General features: G+C 40.7%; 1 protein-coding gene across 1 annotated transcript; it reads right to left on the bottom strand.

The window, feature by feature from the left end:
- Positions 1–215: 215 nt before the first annotated feature.
- On the bottom strand, positions 216–26,709 carry LOC103476498 (NALCN channel auxiliary factor 1-like). Its single transcript, XM_008428903.3, has 3 exons — positions 25,121–26,709; positions 6,703–6,874; positions 216–5,345 (listed from the first exon to the last, which is right to left on the bottom strand). The coding sequence occupies exons 1-3, from the start codon at positions 25,805–25,807 to the stop codon at positions 5,047–5,049; spliced, it is 1,158 nt and encodes a 385-aa protein (XP_008427125.2). The 5' UTR covers positions 25,808–26,709; the 3' UTR covers positions 216–5,046.
- Positions 26,710–26,832: the final 123 nt, after the last annotated feature.

The following is a 26,832-nucleotide window of genomic DNA, read 5'->3' on the forward strand; positions in this document are numbered from 1 at the left end:
CCCTGTACTCTTTCTATTAAACATAGCAATCAAAATTGCTAGAGAAAATAGAAAATTATGTATGATTATCTTGTAAGTTTTAAAATACCATGTGTCTCAATGAGATTCACCCATATAAGTAAATGTATTTAAATACAAATATATCCAATGTAATGGCTTTAACATTTGCACCAAACACTTGGACCTCTCTGATATTAAAAAGACACAAACACAAGTCATGTTTAACATAATTTATATTTATTTTCTTTTGAACAAAATGTTAATAAATGTATTCGTTTCACGTCCAAAAAAGGTCATGACTTGTGGGACGCATTTTTATAAATAATTTTCATCCAAGTCTTTTGTAGAAAAAAAAAGAAAGTAAAATAGCAAACTAAAGCATCTCTAGTATGACAATATGACAACTTTTATCATATTTTTTTTCTCTATATTTAAACCTTTTCTCATTTCAAGCTTTGTCTTTTTCATTTATATATATTCATATATATCTATATATTTTTAAAGACCTCTTTATGTCATCCCTTTAAGCATCCAACTTTGTCCTACTCATCAACTCACACCACTGCTTTAGACAACAGAAAAATGTGGCAAAAATCTCAAAAAACAGACAAAAACCAAGGAGCCGAACGGAAAACACAGAGATTCCAACGGGTGGGGGAGGGAGGGCCAGGAGAGGCAGAAAGGGGCGACTTTTAGGGGATCCCACATCCTCAGGACATATTTACAACAGAAAGGACTAGAGGAGGCGAAGAACAGCGGCTGGGGAGATTTGAGGCGGGGGGTTCATCTGCATAGATCCACAGGACTCAGTCAGCTAATGATTAAGGGGGGGAAGCCAAACGTGTGGGCAGAGAATGTCTTCTCTCATCTGGGAGGCCTTAAAAGAAGGGTCAAGGGTCGTCCAACTGGGCCAGATTTAACGGTTTTTATCTGATGCCGAAGAGGAGTCACTTATACAATGTTTCCACCGCTAAAAGTATTAGAACAGATCAGCCATTAGAAAACAACAACCATGTTGTTAATGCAATACTTTCTCAGCGATTCAGCTTTGGATTAATGTCTTGTTTTTGTCCTATCGCTAGTAAAAAAAGGGGGGGAAAGATGATTGACTAGAAGGCGCCATTTGAAAATAGGGAAAACAGCATAAAAGTGGATGGATCAGCCCTTTAAAAACTCCTCACACTCCTTGCACACTGACTCTTTGCTAGTCAGATAAAGAACGTAACTGATCAACTCGTCGGGTGATTTTCAGAGTAGGTAGTTTGATTGACTGACTTGTACGAACTCTGAGATCCTGAAAAGCCAAACTGACCGCAGGAGAACTTGTCTAGAAGAAGAAGCTAACCCTGAAGTGTTTCGATTTCACCACTTTCTCCCCCTTTGACGCCATCAGACGCCTCATTCGGCCAAAAATTACCCAAAGATCCGGGAGCCTCATTCGTCAAGTAAAATATTTGCGGCCAACTAGAGCGGCCAGAAACCTCCTGAGTTCCAGTACTCCACAAGAGGACTCGAATAAGATCCCACGCAGGTTTCACTGCCACTTATTTAGAGGCAAAAAGGTTGGTTCCTCACCCCTGTGTATTTAACCCCCTGCACAATGTCAACGGCAACTTTTGGGAGATGCTACAATTTAAAAGGCAGTATCTTCAACCTGTTGGGGGTTGAACTGAATTGGTCTCTTGACTAAAACACCACACCAGGACACAAATACATGATGTTCTCTCTGGTTGCTAATTGGGCACATTGTAAAGAAAAACTCTGAAGTGAAGGGATCAAAGTCGATGTAGAACCCCAGAAAGACTTTAGTGAATGTCCGGATGATTTAGTTTTTCTTGATATTAATAATCTAGCATGGTTACCTTAAGACAGTGAGGCCAGTTCACCAAACACCCCATTCAAATCAAAGCATCTGGTTCCCCCAAAAGTGGGCGTGGCCATTCAGGGGTGAAGGACATAAGGTGAGGTTGAACCTACTTACCTACACAAAGAAGCATTGATTGGACTGACTGGATTGTCTGGATCAGTAGAAGTTCAGTTTAGCATTTTTTGCTTACATACCAAGGGCACAATGGTAAGGTTTATGTACTGGAGTAGGAATACAAATCTGTTCTATGAAAGCAGTTCTATGAACGACACTGAACCTTCCTTTAGTGCAGACACCTCAGAAAGGAACTACCTCAACTAGCTCTAAGAGTTTTCCACTCTATATTGTCTCTTTGTTGCTAGTCCTTGCTTAGCACCAGTTCTTTGTGTTTCCACCATCTCAAACTCTAGCAATAGTACAGATGAGGTGTTTATTTGGGCACTTTTTGTTTGGCCTGAACCCTTTTCCAAACTTTGGTCTAGACTAAATGAGTGAACTCTGGTCTGCCTTAAAACATTGGTTGTGGTTTTGAAGTTGGAAGCTTTCCATGGGAATTTTACTGAATAAATTGGGAATCTTATGTCATAAAGAATGTATCTTAATAGGTATTTTAATGATATATTTGAGCATAATGTTGACGAAAGCAACCAGATGTTATGCAAGCACACATACCTATTTTATTCCTCAATCACATGCATTTGGCACACTGCTGACTGAGGCCACACCTCCATTACATGCAGTTAACCTCCAGGCTCCTGGATTAGCAGGTTTTGCTAATATTATTGAGTAAATATATTATGTACATGAATGGTTTTCATATTTAACCCTTGTATCCAGAAATGGGGTCCAACTGACCCCACACACAAAAAACTTGTATTGTTTGCCTCAAGCCTCGCACGCACAAAGGTTAACTGTTTTCTATAACAAAACAAAATATTTATATCTATGTTTGGATATTACGCGGTTTGTTTAATCCTCGCATGGGAAAAAAAGCTTTGTGCTCGAGGGTCGCGCGTTTTTTTTCTTCTTTCAAATAACTTTCGAGTGGTTTTGGAACTGAAATAACCATGCCATCGCCTTCTTTGGGAAGCCAAACGTGCCTAAAAGTCATGCATAAACATGCCAGTTTATGAGTTGGGCCTCTTTTTACACAGTTTTAAAACCACTGGCCAAAATTAGGGTTTTGATTTTGGCAGTTTTCTTATGCATGACTTCCCGTCCTCCTGTGCTTTGTTGTTCCCGCGTCGAGCTGAGAAGCTTGCAGGGTTATGTCCTGGTAAATCCCAGTTATATCCTATAATTCCCATGAAAAGTATTCAAATTGTAATAATATCTATTCCAACTATTGTGGATCATCTAATCAAAGATAATCGGCCAGAATTTGATTTTGATGCTGCAAACTGTTTTGAACTATTTTATTGAGGTGTTTTAATTGATACCTTGTAAGGTGAAAGCAGTAGGGAATTCTGGTGAAAATAAAGTGAAATTTTAAAAAACACAATTTTAGAGTTCACCATTTATCATAATACATCTTTCACTTTGACTCTTGTCTTGTTGCACCTTAATTTAAGTTTAATTATTGTGTTTATTCTTGTGTGTAAAGAGAGGCACTTTATTAGTTGAGACATGAAGTAATTTCTTGCTAAATTAGAGCGCTTACTGGAAAGAATTAGAGCGGTTTAGGGTCACAGGAAAATAGATGCAGACAATAAATGCCTTTTCTTATGCTTGGAAGTTGAGAGCAAATGTTTACAACTCTGCCTCCTGCTGTTTATTTTGATATCACCCTCTGCTATGCTCTAATACAGGGGTGTCAAACTCCAGTCCTGAAGGGCCGCTGTCCTGCAGTTTTTAGATGTGCCACAGGTACAAAACACCTGAATCAAATGGCTTAATTACCTCCTCAGTTCTCCAGAGCCTTGCTAATGACCTAATTATTCTATTCAGGTGTGGTGCAGCAGAGGCACTTCTAAAAGTTGCAGGACACCGGCCCTCGAGGACTGGAGTTTGACACCCCTGCTCTAATAAGTCCCAGCTGTCTGTTGTTATAGTCAAATCTGGAGTTTGTTTATAACTTTTAATAACTAAGATGGGGATACTCGTGCATTTGTTTTGTAGGAATACTGAGATAAATAATAAGAGTTGTTTTCTGGTTGTGAAAACCCAAACTGGACCAGTTAAGAAGTGGATTTTGCACCATCTCTGGCAAAGCAGTGGAACCGATTGGTGGGAAAAGTCTATTTATGGAGACAGGTTCATGGTTGATGAGTGAGGCTCCCTGTGTTCTGGCCTTTTCCAACTCCAGCGTTCTCCCACACAACCAATTTAACCAGTAAGACGAGCCACTGTGGTGTAAGGTGAACTAAACGCTTTAGAACAAGCAGCGTCCCGTCAAAGACCAAAAAAAAAAAGTCAAAGAAAATGCCTCGGACAGTTGCAGTATCACCAACTTTCCCACTTGACTCCCAACTTATCCAACTGCAGAACAAGTCAGAGGAGGAAGCGAGTCTCAGAGCACTTAAGGTCCTAAAATGCTTAGGCATGTGCCGTTGTAAGGGGTTCACAAAAGATCCAGTAGAAAAAAAAAACATAAGCTCGACAACAGAACACAGGAGAACCACATTTCTGAGGGAAAGCATGACCCACAACTAAAGGATGAGCTGATGCCAACAGGCCCTTGAGCAAACAACACGAATGGCGCACCAATGGAGATGAAGGATTGAGAGAAGAACAGCGTGGAAACGTCAAAATAATCTGACACCCAGGAGGAAAAAGTGCAGCAAAAATCTAAAGGTAACGATGAGCTGGAATGCACACGTCATCAATGTCCGTTTCACCCATCCAGACACTGAAACCAGAGGAGAGGGAAGGTAGGAGGGGGAGGAAAACGGGGACGATATGCTAGAAAACATTTGGATGAGATAGAAACAATGAGCAGGTTTCTAGTGGCAAGAGGTCAGTTCTTCGTAGGGCGTGGTCCCCGAACATCTCGGTTGGGTCGATGTCCGCTCCCAGCCCAGAGATCTCCAGTTCAAGCCCTCCCGCGTTGTGTGATTGACGCTTCGTTTGGCAGCAGATCGCGGTGACATCTCTGGCACGTCTCGCCAGATGCGTCCCTGGCGGCCATGACACTGTAAAAAGCCATAACCCCGCTCCCCGATGCCCCCCCATCGAGGGGTTCACTCCTCGTTCGGAGCGGCCTCCTCCGGCGAGAAAATGGCGGCCACGTCCAGCAACGTAGAGTTATGCGAGGCTGAGATGATGATGACAGTTTGTAGGAGGACGAGAGCCAGCAGGCATATCTTCAGTCGCCCGCTGCACAGTCTCGGGCTGGCGGCGGAAGTGACCGAAGCCCCCTCGGGCTGGCAGGAAGAAGCAGTCCTTTTAAGTGTGCTGCCTGAAGGGCTGTCCATTTTGGAGTCCCATCGAACGTCGCAGCACTCCGCCTCGCCGTCTGATGGATGGTTTCCCAGGAGCCCTGGGAAAGAAACGACACGGGATGAAAATGTTGACAGATGACAGCTGTGTTTGGGCTGCAACGAGACTTTTAACAAGCAGACACAATCAACAACCTGCTAACAAGCTTGAAGTTAAGAAAGTGAAACCAGATGCTGTGTGGGTGCCAAAGCTTTTGGAGATAGCTCTATTTTTCAGTCCAGTGTATCACTGTGTGGCCTTGTTGCTTTTGAATTGAAATGAATAGTGCAAGTCCCAACCCCACTAAGGGACAAGTGTGTAAAGAAAATGGATGGATGGATGCATGAAAAGTCAAACGTTTACATACACCCATCTATAGCAATGTTTCAGGGTTACATTGAAGAATTTAATCCTTTTTTTAAGGCGGATGTAAACCGTCTTCAGTGAATTTTACAACAGAGAAACAGAAGCAAAGGCTGGAACTTTAGTTTTCAAATTATCTGATCGGCAGCGTCTGAATTTTACATGCAGGCTCAAAAATAAACACACACCCCACTTAAATTTAACCCTGAAAAGTTGACCGACCGCTCTTCTTGGCAGAAGAAAGAAACTTCATTCAAGTTTGACACAGATTTGAAGCATAGATGTGTCTGGTTATAAAATATAGCAGGCAAAATTTGTATTTTTCAAAGTGAACATATTTCTAAATGCACTATTGACATGAAATTTTCAACAGGTGTTGATAATAACCCAAGTAATCCATAAATAGAAGTAACTACACTTTTTAACTCATTTCTTTCCTTTTCTTTTTATGTATGGATTGCTTCATAGTAAACATTTACAGATACATTTAGTATGAAAAATTGTGATGAGTTCGATCTGCAGTAAATCTATGGAACTGGATAATTTAAAAAAAATCTAATTAGAGGACATTTATATATATGTATATATTTGAGCCAGTATGCATAATTTAGAGTATAGGAAAATTCACAACAGATTAAAAATTGTCCAAATTGTTGCTTTCTAAACATTATTTGAGACATTTTTATGCTAAAACGGCACTGAAAGTAAAAGAAAACGCCGCTCGTCTTCCCTCAGATAGGGAGTGATACCAGCTACAAGCGACATTTGCTCCTCTGTGGTTTAGTTACAACTGAATAAACTGTAGTAAATACAGAGAGACAAGCCAAATTCAATTTATCCATGCAATTTTCAAAACGTCCTTGGGTGCTCGCTGCAGTTCTCGCTCCGGCCACTAGATGCCATCAGAAAACCTTCAGAAACGCGACTTCCAGCAGGGACACCATGGAGTCAATCAGTGCATGAATTCATTCTCTGAATCATTTCATAAAATTATGTTTACTAAAAAAAAACGAGGTGTAGGAAGTGAAGGCCAGGGTTCACACATGCATATTAACCTGTACAGATGAAGCTGGGGTTTCCGCCGTGGATCAGGTCGTCGTTGTCGGGCAGGATGAACGGACAGCTCTGCTGGACCTCCAGGCAGTACCGATGGCACGGTATCTTCCTCTGACAGGACTGCTTGATGTTGGGGAAGTACTGAGCACAGAGCCAGGGCTTATAGGCCATCTGAGGAGGAGGAAGGAGAGAGAGGGAGGAAAATGACATAAATAGATGCAGGTTCATGATCCCCAGGAGGACTGGAGGAAGTTTTCTGCCTCTGCTGGATCTTAGGCCTGCGTGTGTTAATATCACATCCAAACAGGAGCCAAATGACTTTTGTTTTTCATAATAAGCTGTAATTACCTGCTTGTTTAATCCACTTACCATCTAATAGGAATGTTTTGACAAGCAAAATGGAAACCCAGCATTTAATGCAGTGAAAGCTGAGGAGATAATAGCCAGGCTAACCAGCTGCTTGCGATCTACTGCAGGCGTTCTGCTCGATTCGGTGTGTGTCACTGCGGTTTAAAGCCAAAGCGGGTTTTCTCCTTCCAGGAAGAGCTTCCTTTGGTTTAGCTTAAGCCAGGAAGTCACATTAGGTGGACAAATTTATCAGATGAGCAGCAGATGGAGACGTGACGCAGCCAAAACCGGGTCGGGAATCGTTCTTAGTTTTAGCTGTTATTATATTATGGTTATTCAGCAGAGGCACCCATCATAGGAGACTAAAGTGCTGTAAAAAGTATTTACATCCTTAAGGATTTCTATTGTTTTTGTTTCACCTGAATGTTTCAGATCAGCAAGTACAACTTTTATATCAGACAAATAAAACGTGAGAGTAACCAAAAAGATTGGAAGATTAACACCTGAACACCAACTATAAAGTCTTAAAAAATGCAAACTTTAAAATAAAAAAACTTTAAAAAATAAGCAATGCTAAGCCTGGTGGGGCACAAGTAAAGCCTGGTGGCCCGCCAGGCTTATAATACATAATAATAATAAATAATAAAATAATACCTGGTGCTGAAATGCTTGATTAAAAATGTAGAGTTCAAAATTATCATTAAGGCCTCTCTCGCACTTAAATATGCAATAAAAGTAGCAAAAACTATTGACATGAAATGTCAATAGTAAACTTTTCACAATATAAGTATTTTTTTTATTTTATGTGATAGATCAACACATGTTTGTGACTCAAACTTTCGCCTATTAGGAAAAAAAATACAAAGACTATACAAGATTAAACAGTCCTGTCAAGACAACTTTAAAAACCTGCGATTAATGTATTAAATACTTTTTATTTACATTTTATGGCCTTATTTACACAAATTGAAAACTTTGAGGATGTGTGGACACAAGGATTGAAGAAATATAATGTAAGAAAGGAATTACAGAAGAAAGGCAAAAAGGACAGAACTTTGAGACAAGGAGGGAAACAAGGAAGGAACCAATGCCACAAATGAGTAAAAGAACGAGAATGAAAGACAGCCTGTACTTCTATAGCGCTTTATCAAATCCAAATTCACCCATTCACACACACATTCATGCAGTGGCAGCTACTACAGAGTAGCCAAAGCTGCCCTGGGAAAAGTTAGAAAAAAAACTTTTCTCACTGAGTTTTCTGACATTTACCAATTAGAAATAATGTTGGCAATTCTAACTAACTTAAAAAAAGAGAAGTTTCATCTGACTTAACTACAAACAATGAGAAAATAAATGCACATCTTTTAATTTGAACTCAAATGTAAGTTAAAAACTTAAGAATTAAGCTCTCTTTACCGTATTTTAATGGGAACTTATGTAAAGTTTGCTGTTTAATGGTGGCAAAATGAGAAAAATCAAGAAGCTTTACTGCTGTGAACGCCTCAGCGGAGAACACGTTGCCAACGTTGCTAATCATCAAAGCAGCACAGAGGCCGCTGTGAAAGGCGGGACGGTTCGCCGTCAGGTTCCTCGCGGTTTGGATGTTTGGTTGAATCACAGAGAGATAAATCTTCCTCCTTGACAGATCCGAGTCCCCATGCGGGAACTCGGTCCCCGCATGGGGACTCGGATCTGCTTCCTGTTTACGCCAGCAAACAAAGATAACAAACCCTGCGCAGACAATTATAATAATTAGAGTAATCTGATTATGGCGACGGTGATGAGAATGATAATGGAAGAGCAGTGTGCTTTGTGTAATCAAATATATTGCCGACATGCAGGACGTCGTGTTTACACTTCATGTGTGCTTTTATGGAGGAAATGTCTGGGCGCTTCAAAGCAAAACGAAAAAAAAAAAGGTCAACTCTGTGTGCTTTTATTGCCTTGGTGAAAAAAACATGTTCTGTCCATTCAGACTATAGCATTTACACCTTTTGCTGTGTTAGAGGGGGGCTTTTGTGGATGATTCATGCAGCCAGATTAATTCCCATGATCCTCTGCGTTTGGCAGCTGTTCTTGTTGTAGAAGAGCTCAACAGCTGAACAGCGTGGAGGGGAAACCAGCTAAGAATCACTAAAAAGATCAACTGGTCTGAACATTCAAGGTAAGGATTTTAATAGAAAGTGGGCGGGACTTCCTGTCCCCCCCAAACAATTAAACAAATGCTGCTTAATTTAAGATGGTGTTGCATAAATTCTCCCAGCGGTGAGACAATCCATCCAGGGATGCCGCAGCTTTCAAAAGAGAACCAAAACAATACGGCCGCTGCGAGACAGGAAATCTGGGTCCTCCTGAAGATGTATGCAGGCAGTTGCCAAGGTAACGGCTTTTTCTGCTTTTCATTAAAGCTCAATGGGTGCTGCCCCGCTCGCTGCCGGCTTTTGCTGTCTGTGTGCGCGCACATTTAAAAAAAAAAAGAAAAAAGAAGTGCATCCAGGTCTGCAACTCGTGTGTGTGTGTGCGCGTGTGTGTGTGTGCACAGCGTGAAAAGGGAAGCGTACAAGAGCAAATTGAGTTAGTCAGGAAGCAGGCCTGGAGTCTGATTTGATCAGTCTAATGTGTGATCAGTGTGAATGGGAACCTGGCACTCAGAGTCTCTGTCGCCATGCAGCTTAGGCTGCTTCAAACAATGCACCGGAGCCCAGAGGCGCAGATGAAGCAGTGAGCTAAGCTGGTCAGCGCTCAGCTGATTCCAGACCCAACATGCCCATTACTACGTCTGCCTTCAAAGCTTGAGTTTTGCAGAGAAATCAAACCAAACCAGAACTGGTGGTGTGGTTAAAGGGAATGTTAAGGTGTGGTATCTAACATTTCTCCACAGTGTTTTCCATTATATAAGAAGCACACAGTAGCTCCAAGTGATCTGCAGCCACAAGATATTCCTCTACAAATGCTACAGTACGAACAGCTCCACTGAAAACCTGAAGGTTTTTCCACCAAATACTGATTTCTGAACTGAGTTAAAACATTGGTATTATTGTTTCTAATTAAGATGAACTTATCTAAAAGCGCTGCATCTTTTTCCTAATTTTGACCATTTCTCGTTTTCTGCAAATAAATACAAAATTTTTGCTTGGGATTTCAGTGACATATTGTCAGTAATTAATTGAGTAAAAGAACAATGTTCATTTTACTCAAACATATATCTATAAAAAAGTAAAACCAGAAAACTGATCATTTTAAGTGTCTGTCACAAAACCTAATTTTGCTGGACGATAAATTATAATATTGTTGTTTTGAGACCCTTTTTAAGTGATAATGGCATAATAGCGCTTGTTTGGTCTCTCAAAGATTAAACTTTAAGAAGGTTAAGAAGTTCACATATAATCATTTCCTCACCAATATTAGCAGCAAACATAACATTCTCATGCTCCACCTGCCTCCATGAGCTTTAATTATAGCAAAATCTTGTGAAAGAGGTGACAAAGTTAATAAAGCGCACGCATTTATCAGTACAATGGCGTATACCTCGCAAATCAGGCGCCAAGTGAGCCAAGCGTGTTGGCTTGAGCTCCGACAGTTTGTAAAAACTTTAACTGAACCTGCTGTGAAGTATCAACACTCCGTTTTGTTCCCAGCAGGACGGTCTCTCCGCACACGTAAACACACACACACACACACAGACACACTCGCTCAGTCATACGGCGGCTATAAAGCGGAATGACAAGAGACGGCGGCGGCTATAAAAAGCATGTGAGTCAGCTGCAGAGTGAGATCCCAGTTAGAAGCTGAATGACACAGATCATTACCACTCGCACAAATCACAGCTCTGGTTGAGCAGGAAGCGGCTCTCGCACTACCTGGGCTATTTTCAGCCGCGTTTCTTTGTGTGATGATGGGGCCCGTCGTTTTATTTATTTATCTTTTTCCATGGCTCCGTAATGTACAGAGAATGGCAGATTTCTGACGTGGAAAAGCCTCACAGCGGGGAAACAAAAGGGGTCGCCTCATCCACTTGATCATGAATGTTCTGGTTGTTCCAGAATGTGTTGCTAAAACCCCTTAATAAACTAATAAAACAGTAATAACTATCAGTTCCTTTGGGATTTTGTGACTAGAATCAATCAGAATCACTGATTTTGAGGGGTAAATTCAGAAAAACCTATAAGGAATTTTGAGATATTAGCGTTAAGGTAAGGTTGGTTAAAATTAATGGGGAACCACCTTATTTGTTTAACTTTAAATATTGTTAGTTGATTATTACCTTTTGGCTCGACAGAGAATAACATTTGTAAATGTGACTTTTTGTTACTCGGACGACAACTTGACATCAAATAAGGCTGAGGCAGCAGTGTAGTAGAAGTCAGACATACTGCCACCTGCAGGTGGGAGTTAGCATAACTTAAACCCAATATTTTGGACCATTTTATTATTTTATTTTTTTTGCAGAAATTTTGCAAAAAACTCCAAAGAAAATGTGGGGATCTTGTTGATTTGTGAGTGAATTTCCACAAAGGACTGGAGGAACTGGACAAAACTGCTTTGATTTGATCAAATAATATTTGAACACACAGCTGTTATCTTGAGGGTTCTACTTATGTGTCCCTCTGGAGGCTAGAGGACCACATAAAGAGCTATGACGTGCCAAATTTGGCCCCCGTTCCTTGAGTTTGGCACATATGGCCTAATGTGTTTTGCCACAACAATGCCCAGAAACGTGGGAGCATTTTCATGTGTTCACAACAAAAAAGAGACACAATTGACCCTGACAAAATGTTGTTGATGCAGGACTTTGATGCTTTTCCAGCTCGCTCCGAGAGTCCGCCTCAAGCCGCTGACGCAACCGCCGGATAATCCGGCAGGAAAAGCAAACAGTGTCTGCCTTCCCCCGTGCTGATGTCCACACTCATTCCCATCCAATTCCCCGCTGATGTAACATACTGTATACAGGTGCTCTGGAAAATGACTCCGAGACAGAGACCCCATCGAATTAAACGGTGTGCAATTTCAGAGCAACCCGTGTTGGTGGATTTGCTGAGTCTTCGTCTGGCCATCTCCTCGGTTTAACAGGGTCAACGGGGGTTGATGTGGAGGAGCTGGAATGTGCTCCAGAAAGTCGAGAGACAGGAAAGTCTGTCGACGAGACAACTATTAGTCATGCAGGTCATTAATCTGGCTTTATGGGAGAGCGGCAGGAGGAAGGTGAAGGAGGAAAACCAATACTGCACAGGGCCTTGAACACACCATTCCTGCAGTGAACATGAGCATAAAAACCGGCCAGAAATTATGAGAAGAGGAATGAATCTAAATACGGGGGAGAAAACCTGCCAAAAACTTGACGATGAGACAGAAAAACTGCCCCAACTACAGCGAAGTCCAAAACAATTGTTAGATTTTAGGTCTAAAGCCATCTTTTAGCTTCACCGACATCATATTAGCTGCGTTTCCACTGCAAATGTGCGCAAAGCTTTGTCAATATTCTGCTAATGTTGAAAAAAAAAAACCCCACACAATTTCGCAATTGCGTTGTTTCAATTAGATAAGTAACGCCGTTAAAATCACACTAGAATAAGTTTGTTCATTAAAACATCATCCACCAACTACTTCCGGTTGTTTTCTTCTTTGTGGTTTCCATCAGTGGCAACAGCTGGTTGTTAATAATGTCACTCGTGATGCGAAAAAATTTATTTCCATTGAGGCTTTTTTCAAAATTTGTGTGTTTTCATTCAGCAAATTTATTTTCGAAATGTCAAATTGCACAAAGGCAAGGAGGCCTTCCACTTCCCCAAAGATAAACTATTAAAATTACATAAACGGTTTCATTGCTGCAATGCCAATAAATATCTTTCCATTAATAATTAAAGCAACAGGATGTTTTTCTAAACATATTTATTAAAACTGTCACCATGTCCTGACATGACAGGATAATATCCAACTGCTCTGCCTCCTCCCTGTGGTTCTACTGCCAAATTAGAAACAACCAATCATAGGAGGGTCTTAGTGCTGTCAATCACTCTTGTGTACAAGACAAGAAGCAGATGATTAGCATCTTAAAAGCTCAAATATCTGCTCTACAATTTCAATTTTATTATCTTTCGGAGATGCCCATTTCAGAAACAAACATCAAGGTGGAATAAATATATTTTTTAATGTATTCTATGAGGGATACGAACATATCTGGACTTTACTGTACAATCTTTCAGAACAAAGAGATGTTTTAAAATGACCCAGTCAGTAAACAGCATGATTAACCACCCATCAATTCTACTGATAGGCTCTGAGAAAGCTTGAACCTCAGGGGACACGGTGTTATTGGGGTCTGGAGACGTTTGACTTTCATATGAGAATACGGTAAGTTTGGGATAAGCGGCTCCATTTCCCTGAAGCATGTTTCGCAGACTCGTTCTGAGAAAACACGATCATGAATGTGTATGGGAGGATTTGCCGTCTACCTGCTTCTGCGTCACAATAAATTGGCTTAATTTAAAAAAATAAAAATATGATAGCTCTGAATCAGTTTATGATAAATAAAACCAAACACATGCATTCGAAATCAAAGCTTATGACACCCAGGTTGAACCAGGCTCTGAAGCAGAGCCTCAACTCTGCAGGTTTAGAGGATTGGCAGCTGGATTAGAGCTCAGGGAGAGCGCTGGAGAGGTCGCAGTGGTTTCCCTACCGATAGCGACTCCAGCATGAACTCATCCACCAAACCGGCCAACCTGAGACGTTGCTCTACGGTGAAGATGGACAGATAAATGTCTGGAGGTGAACCACGCTCAACCCTGAGCTTTCTTCAGCGAGGTCTTTTGCTTTTCTGCTGAGGCTGAGATACATAAAAAGGAAGAAAACAGTGTATCTCTGAGACATAAAGCGTATGATGATGACTGGACATTTTTATGGTGAACAACTGCATTCAAGGATTAATCAGATATACGGAGATCTACAGTTCTCTTCCTGATTTTTTTTCTCATGATGTCACGCAAGGAAATTATACGTTTGAGGTGTTGTGCCTCCATTTTGCTCAGATTTCTTGAAATAAAAAGTTTATGAAGACACAGAGCTTCAAATTGTGGACCAATTTGTTTAAAAGCCTAATATTACTGTATATAAACGTCTCAAGTTTAATAAAAACAAATTAACAAGGTTTCCACTCTCATTACTCTGACATTTTAGCGAAAAGAAATAATTTTAGCAATCATAACTTTTGTAAAAGATTAAAGATTTACTCTCAGGCAATCAGAAAATATGTTTGAAAAAACACAAATGCAGAGAAAACCAAGTATTTTTGGTCCAGTTTCTAGTGTGAATGTCGTAGTTCCATCTTATTTCAAGTAAACTAACTTACAAGTAACTTTTCAGCAAGATATAGGAGCTTGTTTTAAGTAAATAATTCCTTAATATTGATGAAAAAGTACAAGTTAAAAGTGAAATAATAAAATGTAAGTTAAAATGTCTTGTTCTACTTTTCAGCTTCTATTTCTTGCTGAAAAGTTATTTGTAAGTTAGTTTTGTCTATTTAAGGTGAAATGAGATATTTGCACTAGAAATTAGACCAAAAATACTTTGTAATATTTTGTGTTTTCCAGTCTACAAACCAAAAGGAATAATCTAAGAGAAATACATTTATAAGTAAACAAAATATACAGTTAAATGTGTTTTTTTTACTAATATTCTATGGCAAAAATAAGTTGTTTGTAAAAACTTTTGAAATTAATGCAGAGCTCCTTTTCCACTTCATATGAGAACAATCCCAGTCCTTGACGGTGCAAAAAATGTATAGAATGATTATGTTCAAAAATTAAAGACTTCCATAATAAAAATGATGAAGCTCTAAGATGCTGGCTCAGTGGAAGGAAATAAGATTCATTTATAATTCATATCGGGTATCATTGAGCAAGTAATGATGTGGATTGGAAAAATTTTATCCAGAGTTTTCCCTCTGGGGATCATAAATGTTTGGACCCCTATCTTTAAAACTGTTGGGACCCAGCCATGAAGAAAAACGATTAATCCCAGAATGAAGTACTTATACAATCCTGTAACCATCATATACAACTTTACATCAGACTGCTCAATGTACCATGACAGGTGGTTATTAAAACATTTGGTTTGCACTCTGTATTGCAGGATTGTAAATTGCTTGAGTGCAAACAGGTCATGTCATCAGCAGGCTTGTGGTGTAAACATTTGTTTTATAAGGTTAATTATAAGTAAAGTCATTTAATGTGAGCTCAGTATGTTTTATCCGAGTTTTTCCTTTCCTCTTTTCACATTAAACTACTTAAAATTGTCCATAAAATGTGCTAAATGGCATTCGTTATCGTAGCAGTTAATGCTACGCTAAGATGACTTTTATTGATTTGGCTGAAGAACTTCATGTCGCTGCTGTCGCACACAAATGACGCTCCCAAACAATTTATATTATACTTATGCTGTGTTACTGTGCGATGTAAGCTAATCTTTGTTAGCTAAAGGCTAATTTGGTTCATTTTCAGATTCCCAGTTTGGTTTCTCATTCCAGTTCATATTGAAATGTGACATAATTTCATCATTTTTAATGATTGTTGTTTTTATTCTTCAACCTGCTTTACTTTCAGCAGGTTAGTTTCATTATTTTTTTATTTCCTTGTTTAGTTGAGTTACTATTTTAACTGAAATAATTCATGTTTTTGTTAATAAACTCATCTTATCTGATATTATTCCACAGGTATATTCAAATGTGTGCAGTGCAAATATGTTAGTACTGGACTTAAATCCTTTATCTATTTAATAATTAAGCCTTATCAGACTGAAAACTATTTGCTCATAGTCATCTGGTTCCCAAATTGTTAAACCAAACCAACTGTTGCGCAACACAATCAATCATTTAACTTCTGGACAAACTATTTCCTCTAAAAATCTGGTAGACAAAATATTTGCAGTCGAGCACGAAAGCTGATGCAACCAAATGGGAAATGAGAAGAAGCTTCAAATTGCTGCAACTGCTATTCTAATCTGAACGCCACTGAAGAGTTGGGAGAAGGGTCTCGACAGGCTGTACAGCAGCTCTCAGCTCAGGTGGCCACTTTGCGGATCCGACCAGGAGAGGTTCTGAAGAGGAGGTCGAGCAGGAGGATCGGAAGGACAGTTGGTGGCTCTGATAATGGGGTGACATTCAATCCATTCTTGCTAAATGGAGCATAACTCTCAGCCAGATCGTTACGTGTTTCGTCTGCAACGTTATGGTTCGGGAAGTTGCTAATGCTAATCAGTTTTCTGTTTTCAGCAGTAAAGTTGTTACTGTTGCATTTTTAACCAATGATATCGAGCTTTACCAGCAGATATTCTGTCTAAAAAGCTGCCTCAGAACACAATAGTTGGCCAAGCAAATGTACCATACGGAAGAATACAAAAACAATACAGAGCTACAATGGTAACTGTGTTGGTTGGTAGCTTGAGACCCAAACACAAGATTCATGCTCAGTTCAATAACATCAGCAATAAAGATTAAACACTGGGATTTCAAAAACCTAAGAACAGAGCTAAGAAACTGCTGTATTGTTGCTATTTATTAGTTTTTACATACAGGGCGGCCATGTTGGATCTTTAGGTCACATTTGAATAAAGAACCTTTGCAACCTTTCTGAGCCTTTTTTATTTCTTCTTGAAATAGCCAAAGCTATAAGACTTTTCTTGGCTTTGCTACAAGAAATAGCTTGGCTTTGTGAATAATTTATTCATACCCCCGGTAGATTTGGGTTCAATTAATCTTTTTAATTCGTTCATTTGAACTGAAACTAATATTAACATTTTGAGAGAATCTGGTGATTGTAAGGAGGCCTTTCAGCCGCAAAGACTTGGAGCTCAACTCCACAGACAGATCATCAAAATACCAATAAAAACCTGCAAAAAGACTTTGATGTAACACCAATAAAGATTTTTCCTTTGATTATTGAGCAGCATTGGTATAAATTATCTCCAATATCCCATTTTTTAATAGAAAGTCAAGAAATACAACTTTTTTTTATTGCAAATATGTTTCCACCTGATGCTGCACACTGCTGGTCAGCTAGCTGAAAGGAAGCTACTAAACAATTCCCTCATTAAAAGAAGCCAAAACACAAACTACACAGGTGCCACCTGTCACTCTTCTTAAGTTTTTAACACTAGACTAGCTGTACAAGCTAGTTACTTCCTAATCTAAGCTTCTTTTAGATTAGCAGAATAGTTACTCTCTTTGTGTATAGTTGAAAATTAGTACTCAATTTCCAAATTTGGAGAATTTGTTGCTTTTCCTTCCAATTATACACTACTTTTTGATTACACTTAATAACTGAGGTTTTAAAGAGATACATAAAGTTCAAAAAATAATATTCTGTGGCTGGCAATTCCTATAACAAGACAACATCATCCTCAATCATCCTAATGGAGCTTAGCAGACAATCTGAATATACAAACACCAGGCCTGGATATAAATAGGTCTATATGGTCGAATTAATAGGAAAAACAGGTCATAATCACGCAAGAGTAACCAACAAACCCCCGACGCTCTACAAACATCCCCACCCCGCGTCTAATACACGTTTTATTAGCCAAACTCTGTTGTGTAATGAAATAACATTAACACAAAGCAACGGGGCTGCGCTTTCAGCCTCATATCTGCCCCAGCAAAAACAATCCACTTAAATATGTACGCAGACAATAGCACCGTCACACTAATTGATGTCACGCACTAAATGAATGAAGGCATTAGTCTGATCCTTTTCATGGGAAAAGAACATCCTGCTCGAAACATCTTCATTTTCTCACAGTTTATGAAGGCAAGCTAATGAATGTTTTGACTATAATTAAATTCTGCATGTTCCATTATTGCCTGAACAGGAGAACAGCTTGGCAGCTAAATGCGAGCCATCTCCGGGGAGGATTTTTGAAAGAATTAGTCACTAAGACACATCTGTCTGTGTTTTCTTCAGGACAACATACAGTAATTCAAAGAAAGCAAAGGTACATGATGGGGATCTACATTTATTTATTTAATATTCAGCTATGAAAAAGTGTCTTCTTTAAACGGGTTATCTACCCAGTCAGGACCGTTCGTTTTTAATCAAATTTAAATGTTGCCAGCAGATCTGAATCGAGCGCCAAGCCCTGATTGGTCGACAGAGGAAATGACATCACTTGATGCAGCTTAGCCACTCCCTCTTTGAAACATCCAGAAAAGACAAACACATAAATTTAGCACACATACTTTCTCTGCAAAAATAATTTCCTGACACAGCTAATATGATTATTTTTCACCAGAGAAAAATTGGACTACATGTGAATAACTACAGTGATATTTTGAATACAAAAACCTGAAGGATATTAGCAAAAAGTTTACATCTGAATAACAGTATTGTTCCCATTTTAACAAAAACATAATTTTATCAGTTACAATTAGAAACTTCTATGTATTTATTAGGTTGATGTGATACATCAACTCAAAGTAGCGTAGAATTGTAAAGTTGTAAAAAACAATACGTCACTTTTAACCAAGAAATCTGAAAAGTGTGAAGTGTGTATTTGGTAACTTGACTTGATGTGCTTAAATGAAATCCAGGGCAACCAACTGCTTTAAAAAAAAAAGTTACATAATTAGTGAACAAAATGAAGAAGACAAAGCCGACAGATGAAGCAATGAAACACGGTAGTGGCAGGATCATGCTGTGGTGATGTTTGGAACGTGAAGGAGTTTAGTGTAGATGGGAAAATGGATGGAGGTAAACACAGGGCAGGCTTGGAAGAAACCCCAATGTTTCGGTTAGCACATTAGCGTTTTTGCTAACTTTAAAAACATATTTACATTTTTCCAGATAAATTCTAAAGCGTTAATTTATTTGGTCATTTTGTAAACTTTCAGCTGAATAAAGTTTGACATCTGTGTTGAAGTAAATAGTTGCACGTTTATGCTCCTGCTCTTATTTCGAAGTGGGTGAAGACTGTTTACACAGCAGTTTCATTTCTTCCACTCATGATATTTACTTTGTACCCAGAATGCATTGCTGTAGAATTACTTCAGCATTAGCTTCCATTAAATACCATGTTGCTAAATCAATGTAGCGATAGCAGGACTAATGTTTATCATTAGTGCTTTAGGGATGAGGCAGCTAACTGTTTAGGTAGCGGTGCTCACAACTGCCTACATCCATAAATACAGTCAAAGCTACATTAAAAGAATGTCTACATATTACCTAGCAGAAAATGCTACTCACAATGTAACGGCAATGCTAATGCAGAGTCCAGATGCTGATGCGAATCCGGCTCAGTGCTACATAAGAGGCTACTGAATCCATTTGAATGTCTGCAGCAACTTTATGGCAAAACAAACACAGCTAGCTAGCTGGGGATGGTTAGCTTAAGTAAAAATGGTGCATTAGACTTATTTAACTTACAGAAAACTGATTTTCCTTTGGTGGTAGTCAAAGTGTTTTCTAATGCTAACATTATGGGAGATGTTGCTAGAAATATTTTAAGTAATCTAAATTGTGCTGTAGGAAATTTAGTTTAAGCTTAAGCAGAACCAGTCATGTTCCTATCAACAGCGATTACCGCTAGCCTTCGTTGACAACATTATCAGATAGACGACTCATCTGTAACTAAAACGCCACACAGGTGAAAGAAGTCAGATCAACAAGCATCTACATTAACCTTTGTATGCATATTTTGTTTTGCTTCAGGTGGATCTGAACCGCTCCCCGGCGGACAGCAGCAGCTCACAGCAAGCTTTCCGCTGCAGCAGAGTCCTGTCTCCTCTCTCCCATCCTCATTAGCATTCAGCTCAGGGCTCGGCCCATTCATAAATGTGGCTGTCCCGGAGTGGGACAGGCATTGCACGGGGACAAATACCCCTCCAAGGTCAGCATCCACAACCGCCGCAGGAAGCCACAATGGCGGAAAACCCACGTGAGTGCACCGTTGTGGGTTCTCGTAAACACTCAGGCAGGCAGGGAGTGCAATGAGCTGCAACAGTCTGTCAGTCACCGACGCACTGAAGGCTTAGCAGGCTCGGTTTCAAAGGGACGACGTTAAAGTTTGTTGTTGCACCGAGACAAAATTTACAAAAGTGTGAATCCTCTAGTAACCCCCTTAAATGATACATTTGTGTGGAACTTCTTCGCCTGCGTCTTGTCAAGTGGGAGGTACTGTGGGGTGAGTGAGAGCAAATCAAAGCAGCAGCAGCAGCTCCTGTATGCAATCCCCTTCCTTTCTCACAGTCGGTTTGATGTGTACAGGCAAAAATCGGTGCAACACAAAGCAAACGTCAACCGGCCAGATCCAGAATGAAAGCCAATACAACTGAGGCAACGCAGAGCAACTCCTGAACCATCACCGAACCTGAAGATTTCAGAGATACCCCAACAGTTTGGCAGCAGATCATTTTATAAAAACAGTCCCAAAAGGTTTACAAAGGTAATCATCGGTTTCCAACCAAACCGCATTAGTATTCCTCGGAGGTTTCTGATGAATGTAAATGAAGTACTTGCTCTCCTTTTAGCAATACTAGGTGTCTCTCTGGCTGCTTAATGCTCCATTATGTCCCCCAGCTTGTAAATGTTTAATGCTGGCCAACTGAGGCCAGATACTGGTGAAAGCATTCAGGGCTCAATATCACAACAATACAGAGCCAGGCCAAACATATCCGGCGTTAAAGATGTCAAAACACTCAAAATAGAAATAATGTACCTGGATGTGACAGCAGAAGGTTGGTAATTGGGGGTAAATACTAATTTTATTACTGAATATTACTGTTTATTGGTAATGTTCTACCCAGAGTGGGACATTATATAAAACTCCATAAAGAATAAGATTAGCTATAAAACTGTATAAAAACTTGTGTTAATTACCTCCTGATATTCTCTGTTCAACAAGCACTGATGTGAAAAATAGTAATATTCCCATTTGGAATGTATTTACTATCAAGGCAACTTTTAAAGTCGCTTGGTTCCTCTGGAGTTTGTAGGAATTTGTTTTTTTTATGATGCTACCATCACTGTATCACCATGGGGACAGTAGGTTGAGGGTCACGCAAGATCCTAAAAAGACTAAAATTGCAGTTTCTGGTTGTAACAAAACCCATAAAATCTCAAGACCATGGAAGAGATGAGCAAAAATCCGTAAACAGGTCATATTGTACAGTCAGACAGGCTTGGATAGAGACATCACTGCTCAGCCACTCGCCCTATTTGGGTCGCAGGAGCTGCCTACTATCAAATAAAGGACAAGGAAACACAGAGTGCTCAGTGTGAATCAATAGAGATCAGCTTCCTGGTATCGCCGCTGCCCGTCCCTCAGTAAAGAGCTGAGATCAATGCCGATGTGTGTGGTTGACAAGGATCTAGAGCCGTAGGACGCCGCGGCTTATGTCCTCCTTCTCACTTAAGCGCATCGCTGGCTAAGATCAGTGTTTCAGTTTGATATCAAGAGCGTGTGGAGCAAGGGATTGGAGTACTGATGCACTGAAAGCGGGGTCAGAAGTGGCAGGAACATGCAGGGGAGGGAAAAAAAAGGTTTCAGGAGAAGCAGGCAGATAAGAGCCGCTGAGTTTCACCGACTCTGCGACTACTTAGTCATGCAGTTGCCTTTCAAATCCACAAATGAGTAAAATTACCAGGGAGGATCCGGGGTGCAGGCACCTGCACTGCCAGTTCATTATTCTTGTCAAATAATTATGAGTTATGAAAAAGTGCGGATATTTTGGTCTCATGCAGAGATAATGTTGGGCGGGCGCCGAGACATTTTCCTCCTGGAGAGATCCAAAATGAAGACAGGGGCTTTCAGGGCAGCTGGGGGGTCTTTCCCGGGAACAAGTAGGTTTTATTTGATTAAAAAGGTGACTTTTTTGCATCATTTCAGATCATTATTATTACAGTAATTACAACAAACAAGGCAGACTGTTGAGTGAACTGCAATTTTCCCATCCTACGTAGACATTTTGACAGAAACTGCGCCTGGCTACTCTGTGGGGGTAGCCAAGAGACAGCTGGAGGAGTTTCTGTAGCCGCAGACAATTATACAACTTCCTGAGGTCTGTTTTCTACAAAAAAACTTATAAAATGACTTCATGTTTTTCAATATAAACTACCTGAACAATAGCAAAATAAGTCAAAATGCAAAATATGAGAAGGTCCTGCCTTTAAAATGTACTTTATATTTTGGCTAAAAACTAAACATTACTTGGGTATTTGTATGATATAGTGGCATCTAGTGGCTTAAATTAAAATTTGCAACCAAATAAAGTTTTTCCACACAGTTTTTCCATATGGCTTCATTTATTTATTTATAAAAACAATATGTGTAATTTGAAGTGGTGGGTAAACTTTCACTAATGCGCTAACAGCTTTTTTGCTAACTCTGAAAACAGTTAGCACACTTAGCTTAATTTTTGCAGATAAATTAGTTAACTGTTCTGTAAACTTTCAGCTGAATAAAGTTTGACATCTTTGCTTTAGTAGTTAAACATCATGCTCTTATTTTGAAGAGGGTATCTCTATTTCCTCTCCTAATTTTCTCTCTTTTTCCACAATAACTTATTTCAAAACAAAGAAACATGGGCAATAAAGAACCAGACGTAAACATAATACAATATCTAAGGGCATTATAGAACACATATTTTATTATGTCTTTATTTTCAGTATTGTAGAAATGAAAATGTGTTAGCTTCACATTCATGATAACTTTAAGGACATTTTCTCCCTTCAAACACAAACCCAACTTCAGTTTATAAAGGTTTCATACAAACTAAAAAGACAACTAGAAATTTCCTTCAGTTAGCTGGAGAAACTAAATATTTTCAACATTTTCGACCGAATAAACTTTTTCCTATTTTCTGTGGAAATAATTCATGTTTCATGATCCGACTACATGATTTGGTTCTAAAGATTATTATCTTTATCCAAAATATAATATGGAGATTAATCAAGGATAAACGCGAACCAAACTTACATCGACAACTCTAAATGTCATTTTAATTTTTAACAGACACCAAAAACCATATTCTTCATAATTTAAAAACAACCACACAAAATACTTCAGCAATCAAATATTGATTGCTGAATAGTTTGAATGGATGTTATTTTAAATAATAAAGTGACTTTTATTTAGAAGCACCATAACATAACATATTTATTACAAATGCAGGGCATACTTTTCAGATTTTTTCTGGTAAAAATCTGACTTTATGACCGTAAAAGTGCAAATGTTCATGGTGTAAGAGTACTTAAAGCAGAATTTAATGTCTGAAATATTACATCTGTTTTATCTGTTTGGGAAATTGCAAAATTAATGTTTCTTTTTGAAAAAGTCTCAATGGTGGCCGGCTTTGTTAACGTCCGAAGCTTCATTGTTTTCCGACGTTGTGAGTCGTTACCTACTTCTGCTTTTTTCAATGTTCTGTCCGCATGAATGAGTGAATGAATGAATGGGGGGCTTCCAGAGAGTCAGATGATGGAGGATCCCATTGCGAGGAGCCGCAAACGCCGGCCGTGTTCACCGTGTGATGCTTCACCTCAGGCTAGAGAAATCAAAGCACCACCTGCGGACCGCCGGAGATGCTCTCGTTTAACGAAACGACTCAAAAATGTCAGAGATCGCCCCCCTGGCAAACGCTTCCGGTGAGCGAGACAGTACGGCCCGGATCCGTTTCTTTAATGTTCTCACACTTTGCAGCTCGGCAGGTGGGGGATCGGAGGGCTGAGGGGGTTCTGATCTCACAGAGAAAACGCACGAATCTGTCAACTTAAACCGCTAACCCTCTCCAAGGAAGGTAGCCATTAACTCCACCAGAGCGCCACATTACCGTTTGAGTCATGCTGCTCTTTCTGTAACACATAAAAGGCCCAGAGAAAACCTATAATCAACTAAGGTGAAGGATAATGGTCACTGTTAAGGAAATTAGCAGCATGACTAAATGACTGTTTTCCCTACAAATGCCAAGGGGGTGAGCGCCTTGAGAACGGATCTGAGGTTGTTGGAGGATGAAAACATGAAATCAAGCTCAGGAAAACAGAGATTATGACGGAAAGAAGAAACTCATCCTCTAAAAACAAACATGTAAATAGAGTCGGATCAGTGTTATGATGGTCTAGTCAAAGTCCAGATGAATTGCAAGCGGGTATCTGTGCCAAGACTTAAAAACTGATTCTTTCCATCCAATCTGCATGTATCATTTCCTTTCCACTTTACAATTATCCACTACTTTGTGTTGGTCTAATTCATAAAATCCCAATGAAATAAATGAAACATTCGAGTTACAATATGCTAAAATGTCTTATTTGAATGGATAGGAATACTTTTTGCAACGCATTATATCCTAAAGATGCTAAAAACTAAACAGTATAAAAATAAAGGCAGATAATCTGGTAGTTTTTTGGGAGATTCTTTAGTTTTTCTGCCAATGCAATGTGAGTCTGTTACTAGTTGGGTGAATGGAGGCCATCTGGGATTGGCCAGGGCTTCTGTGAATGGAGCCGGGGTAGCGCCATTCAGCAGAAGAAGGAGAAAAAGAAAAAGAAAAAGAAGAAGAAGAAACAGCTCGGCGCTGTCCGCGGTGCTGAACTGAGCCGCAGGCAAATCAAACAAACCCAGAGGAGACGGGCGGCCTGCTGATGTGCAAACACACATGAAAAAAAAGGACTTCCGGCACATTAGGCAGGGAAACCACCTCTTGACTTTAATGAAACTGCACTCGATGTGGAGTAGGGCGGCCACGGTGAACACCTGTCGGACTGCGACAACACACACACACACGCACGCGCACACACACAGGGCACAGAGGATGTTTGCAGAAGCTATCAGCCTTATTGTATAGGTTGAGGCCGATTGCAGATTATGCGCTAAAAATACAATAAAAAAATAAGGGATTCACTAGCGGGGCCTCCATCTGCACTAAATACAATGAGGAGATGAATGAGACCGGGAGTCTCCTTGGATCTGACACCCGTCTCCATGGCGACAGGAGCAGGAGGACCAAAACTGGCATCTATCCGGGCCCAAATCAACAGATGGCCACCACATCACCCCCTCCTCCTCCATCCCCTCCCCTCCACCTACCTTGCACTGCTCCATGCACGTCCTCACCGAATAAGCCCCCGGCTCGTATTTCTCCGTCAGGAGCTCAAAGTCCTCGTATTTCTCCTGGGCGTGCTGGTCGTAGCGCTGGTACGCCTGGACGCACTCGCCGCATCGCGTCGCGTCGCCGTCCTCCAGCGCCCGGACGCTGCAGTTCAGGTTGTCCGGGCTCGCCGAGCCGTCGAACAGGTCCAGGAGGGAGTAGGAGTTACAAAAGGACAGGTACAAGTCGCTCATGTTAGCGACCCGCGGGCCCTGCTTGTCGGAGAGGCCGCGGCACAGGTCGTCCGCATCCGCGAAGGCGAAGCAGTCGCCGGGCGAACTGTCCCGGTGGCGAGTTTCGAGGCGACACAGATGTTTGGTGGAGTTTCCTAGAAAAATAGCGTGGGGGTTCTCTGTGAGGCTGATGTGCACCGAGTGGGTGTGGGGGGAGCGGAGGTGGGAGGACGCGAACTTGTCCGGGGTTCGGGCCAGCCTGGCCTCGGCGCAGAACCACAGGCGATCAGAGAGGAGGACGGTGAGGAACAGGAGAGATGCCAAGGACAGTCGCCATCTCTGCGCCCTCTCAGAGTCGGTGAATGGCTTTTGGTGGTCGCGAGGGGGCTCGAGCCAGATTTGGAAGCCGTCGTCGTCTTCTTGCTGCCAACACGTCCCAGCACCCCTGGTCATATTTTGGGAACCGGCCGACTCCACCGTGGGGGCTCCTCTGCCGCAACAGTCATGGACGTCGGGAGCCGATCGCGTTTTCCTCCCCTTAAGAGTCGGCTAGTGGGTTGTCCCGGCTTTCCGTCGCGCTCAGCGGAAATTCCCATCCAAAGGAGCGTGGGCCGGGTGGGAAATCAGACTCCTGCGACCGCGGGCCGCATCCTCCATGGCTGTCCTCCCGTCCGCCCCGAGCTGCCGCGCGGCGCCGCTCCGCTCCTCTGCGTAGCCGCGACTCCGCTTTTAGAAACACTCACTGACGCGCTTACGTTTTCCCCGGCCTCGGTCGTGCGCGGACAAGGGCGCTATCGTCTTCCAACATGGCGAAGAACTGTTGCCTTTTGGTGTCAGCGCGATGGGGCCTAGCTACAGCCTGCTACAGACGTCTTTTTTTCTTTTTCAAGCCCTCGCCGTCTTCATCAAGTTGCCGCCATGTCCGCCAAGAGACGGTGTGTGTTTGCAGCATCCTGCGTCAACTCAGCCACGACACGTAGCCTTACTTCCGGTTGTAAATTTCACAATAAGATTTCGCAAGTTGCTGTTTTTTTCTGTTTTGGGGCTACATTTGGGGTCATTTTGTTGTTTATTGTATATATTCTTGACTTGACTCTTGACAGTTACTATGTTCCTTGAGCAAAAATATATATACATTAATTAATTTTTCTTTTTTATTGTTGACTTCGGTCCTACCATATTTAATAAACATTAATGTAGGGTTAATAACTTTCTATATTTGTTAATAAAACAAGACCAGACCTCAATCCAAAATTTTGTTGTTTATGATTTATTTGTAAAAGCAGCAAGAAAGTAAAACATAGTAGTGATTACTTTTTATAGGCACTATGGCATTTCCAAAGCAAAATGCTGCCACCAGGTTTCAAATGATAACTTTTAAATGCATGCATACATAAAAATCTAAACTGTGCTTCTTCTTTAAAAGAAAAATAACTTTTCCAAGTGTCCTGATATTTTGATAGTCTTCTTCAGGAAGT

This window comes from Poecilia reticulata, chromosome 2 (genome assembly GCF_904066995.2).
Source record: "Poecilia reticulata chromosome 2, P_reticulata-male-v2, whole genome shotgun sequence".
Taxonomy (NCBI): domain Eukaryota; kingdom Metazoa; phylum Chordata; class Actinopteri; order Cyprinodontiformes; family Poeciliidae; genus Poecilia; species Poecilia reticulata.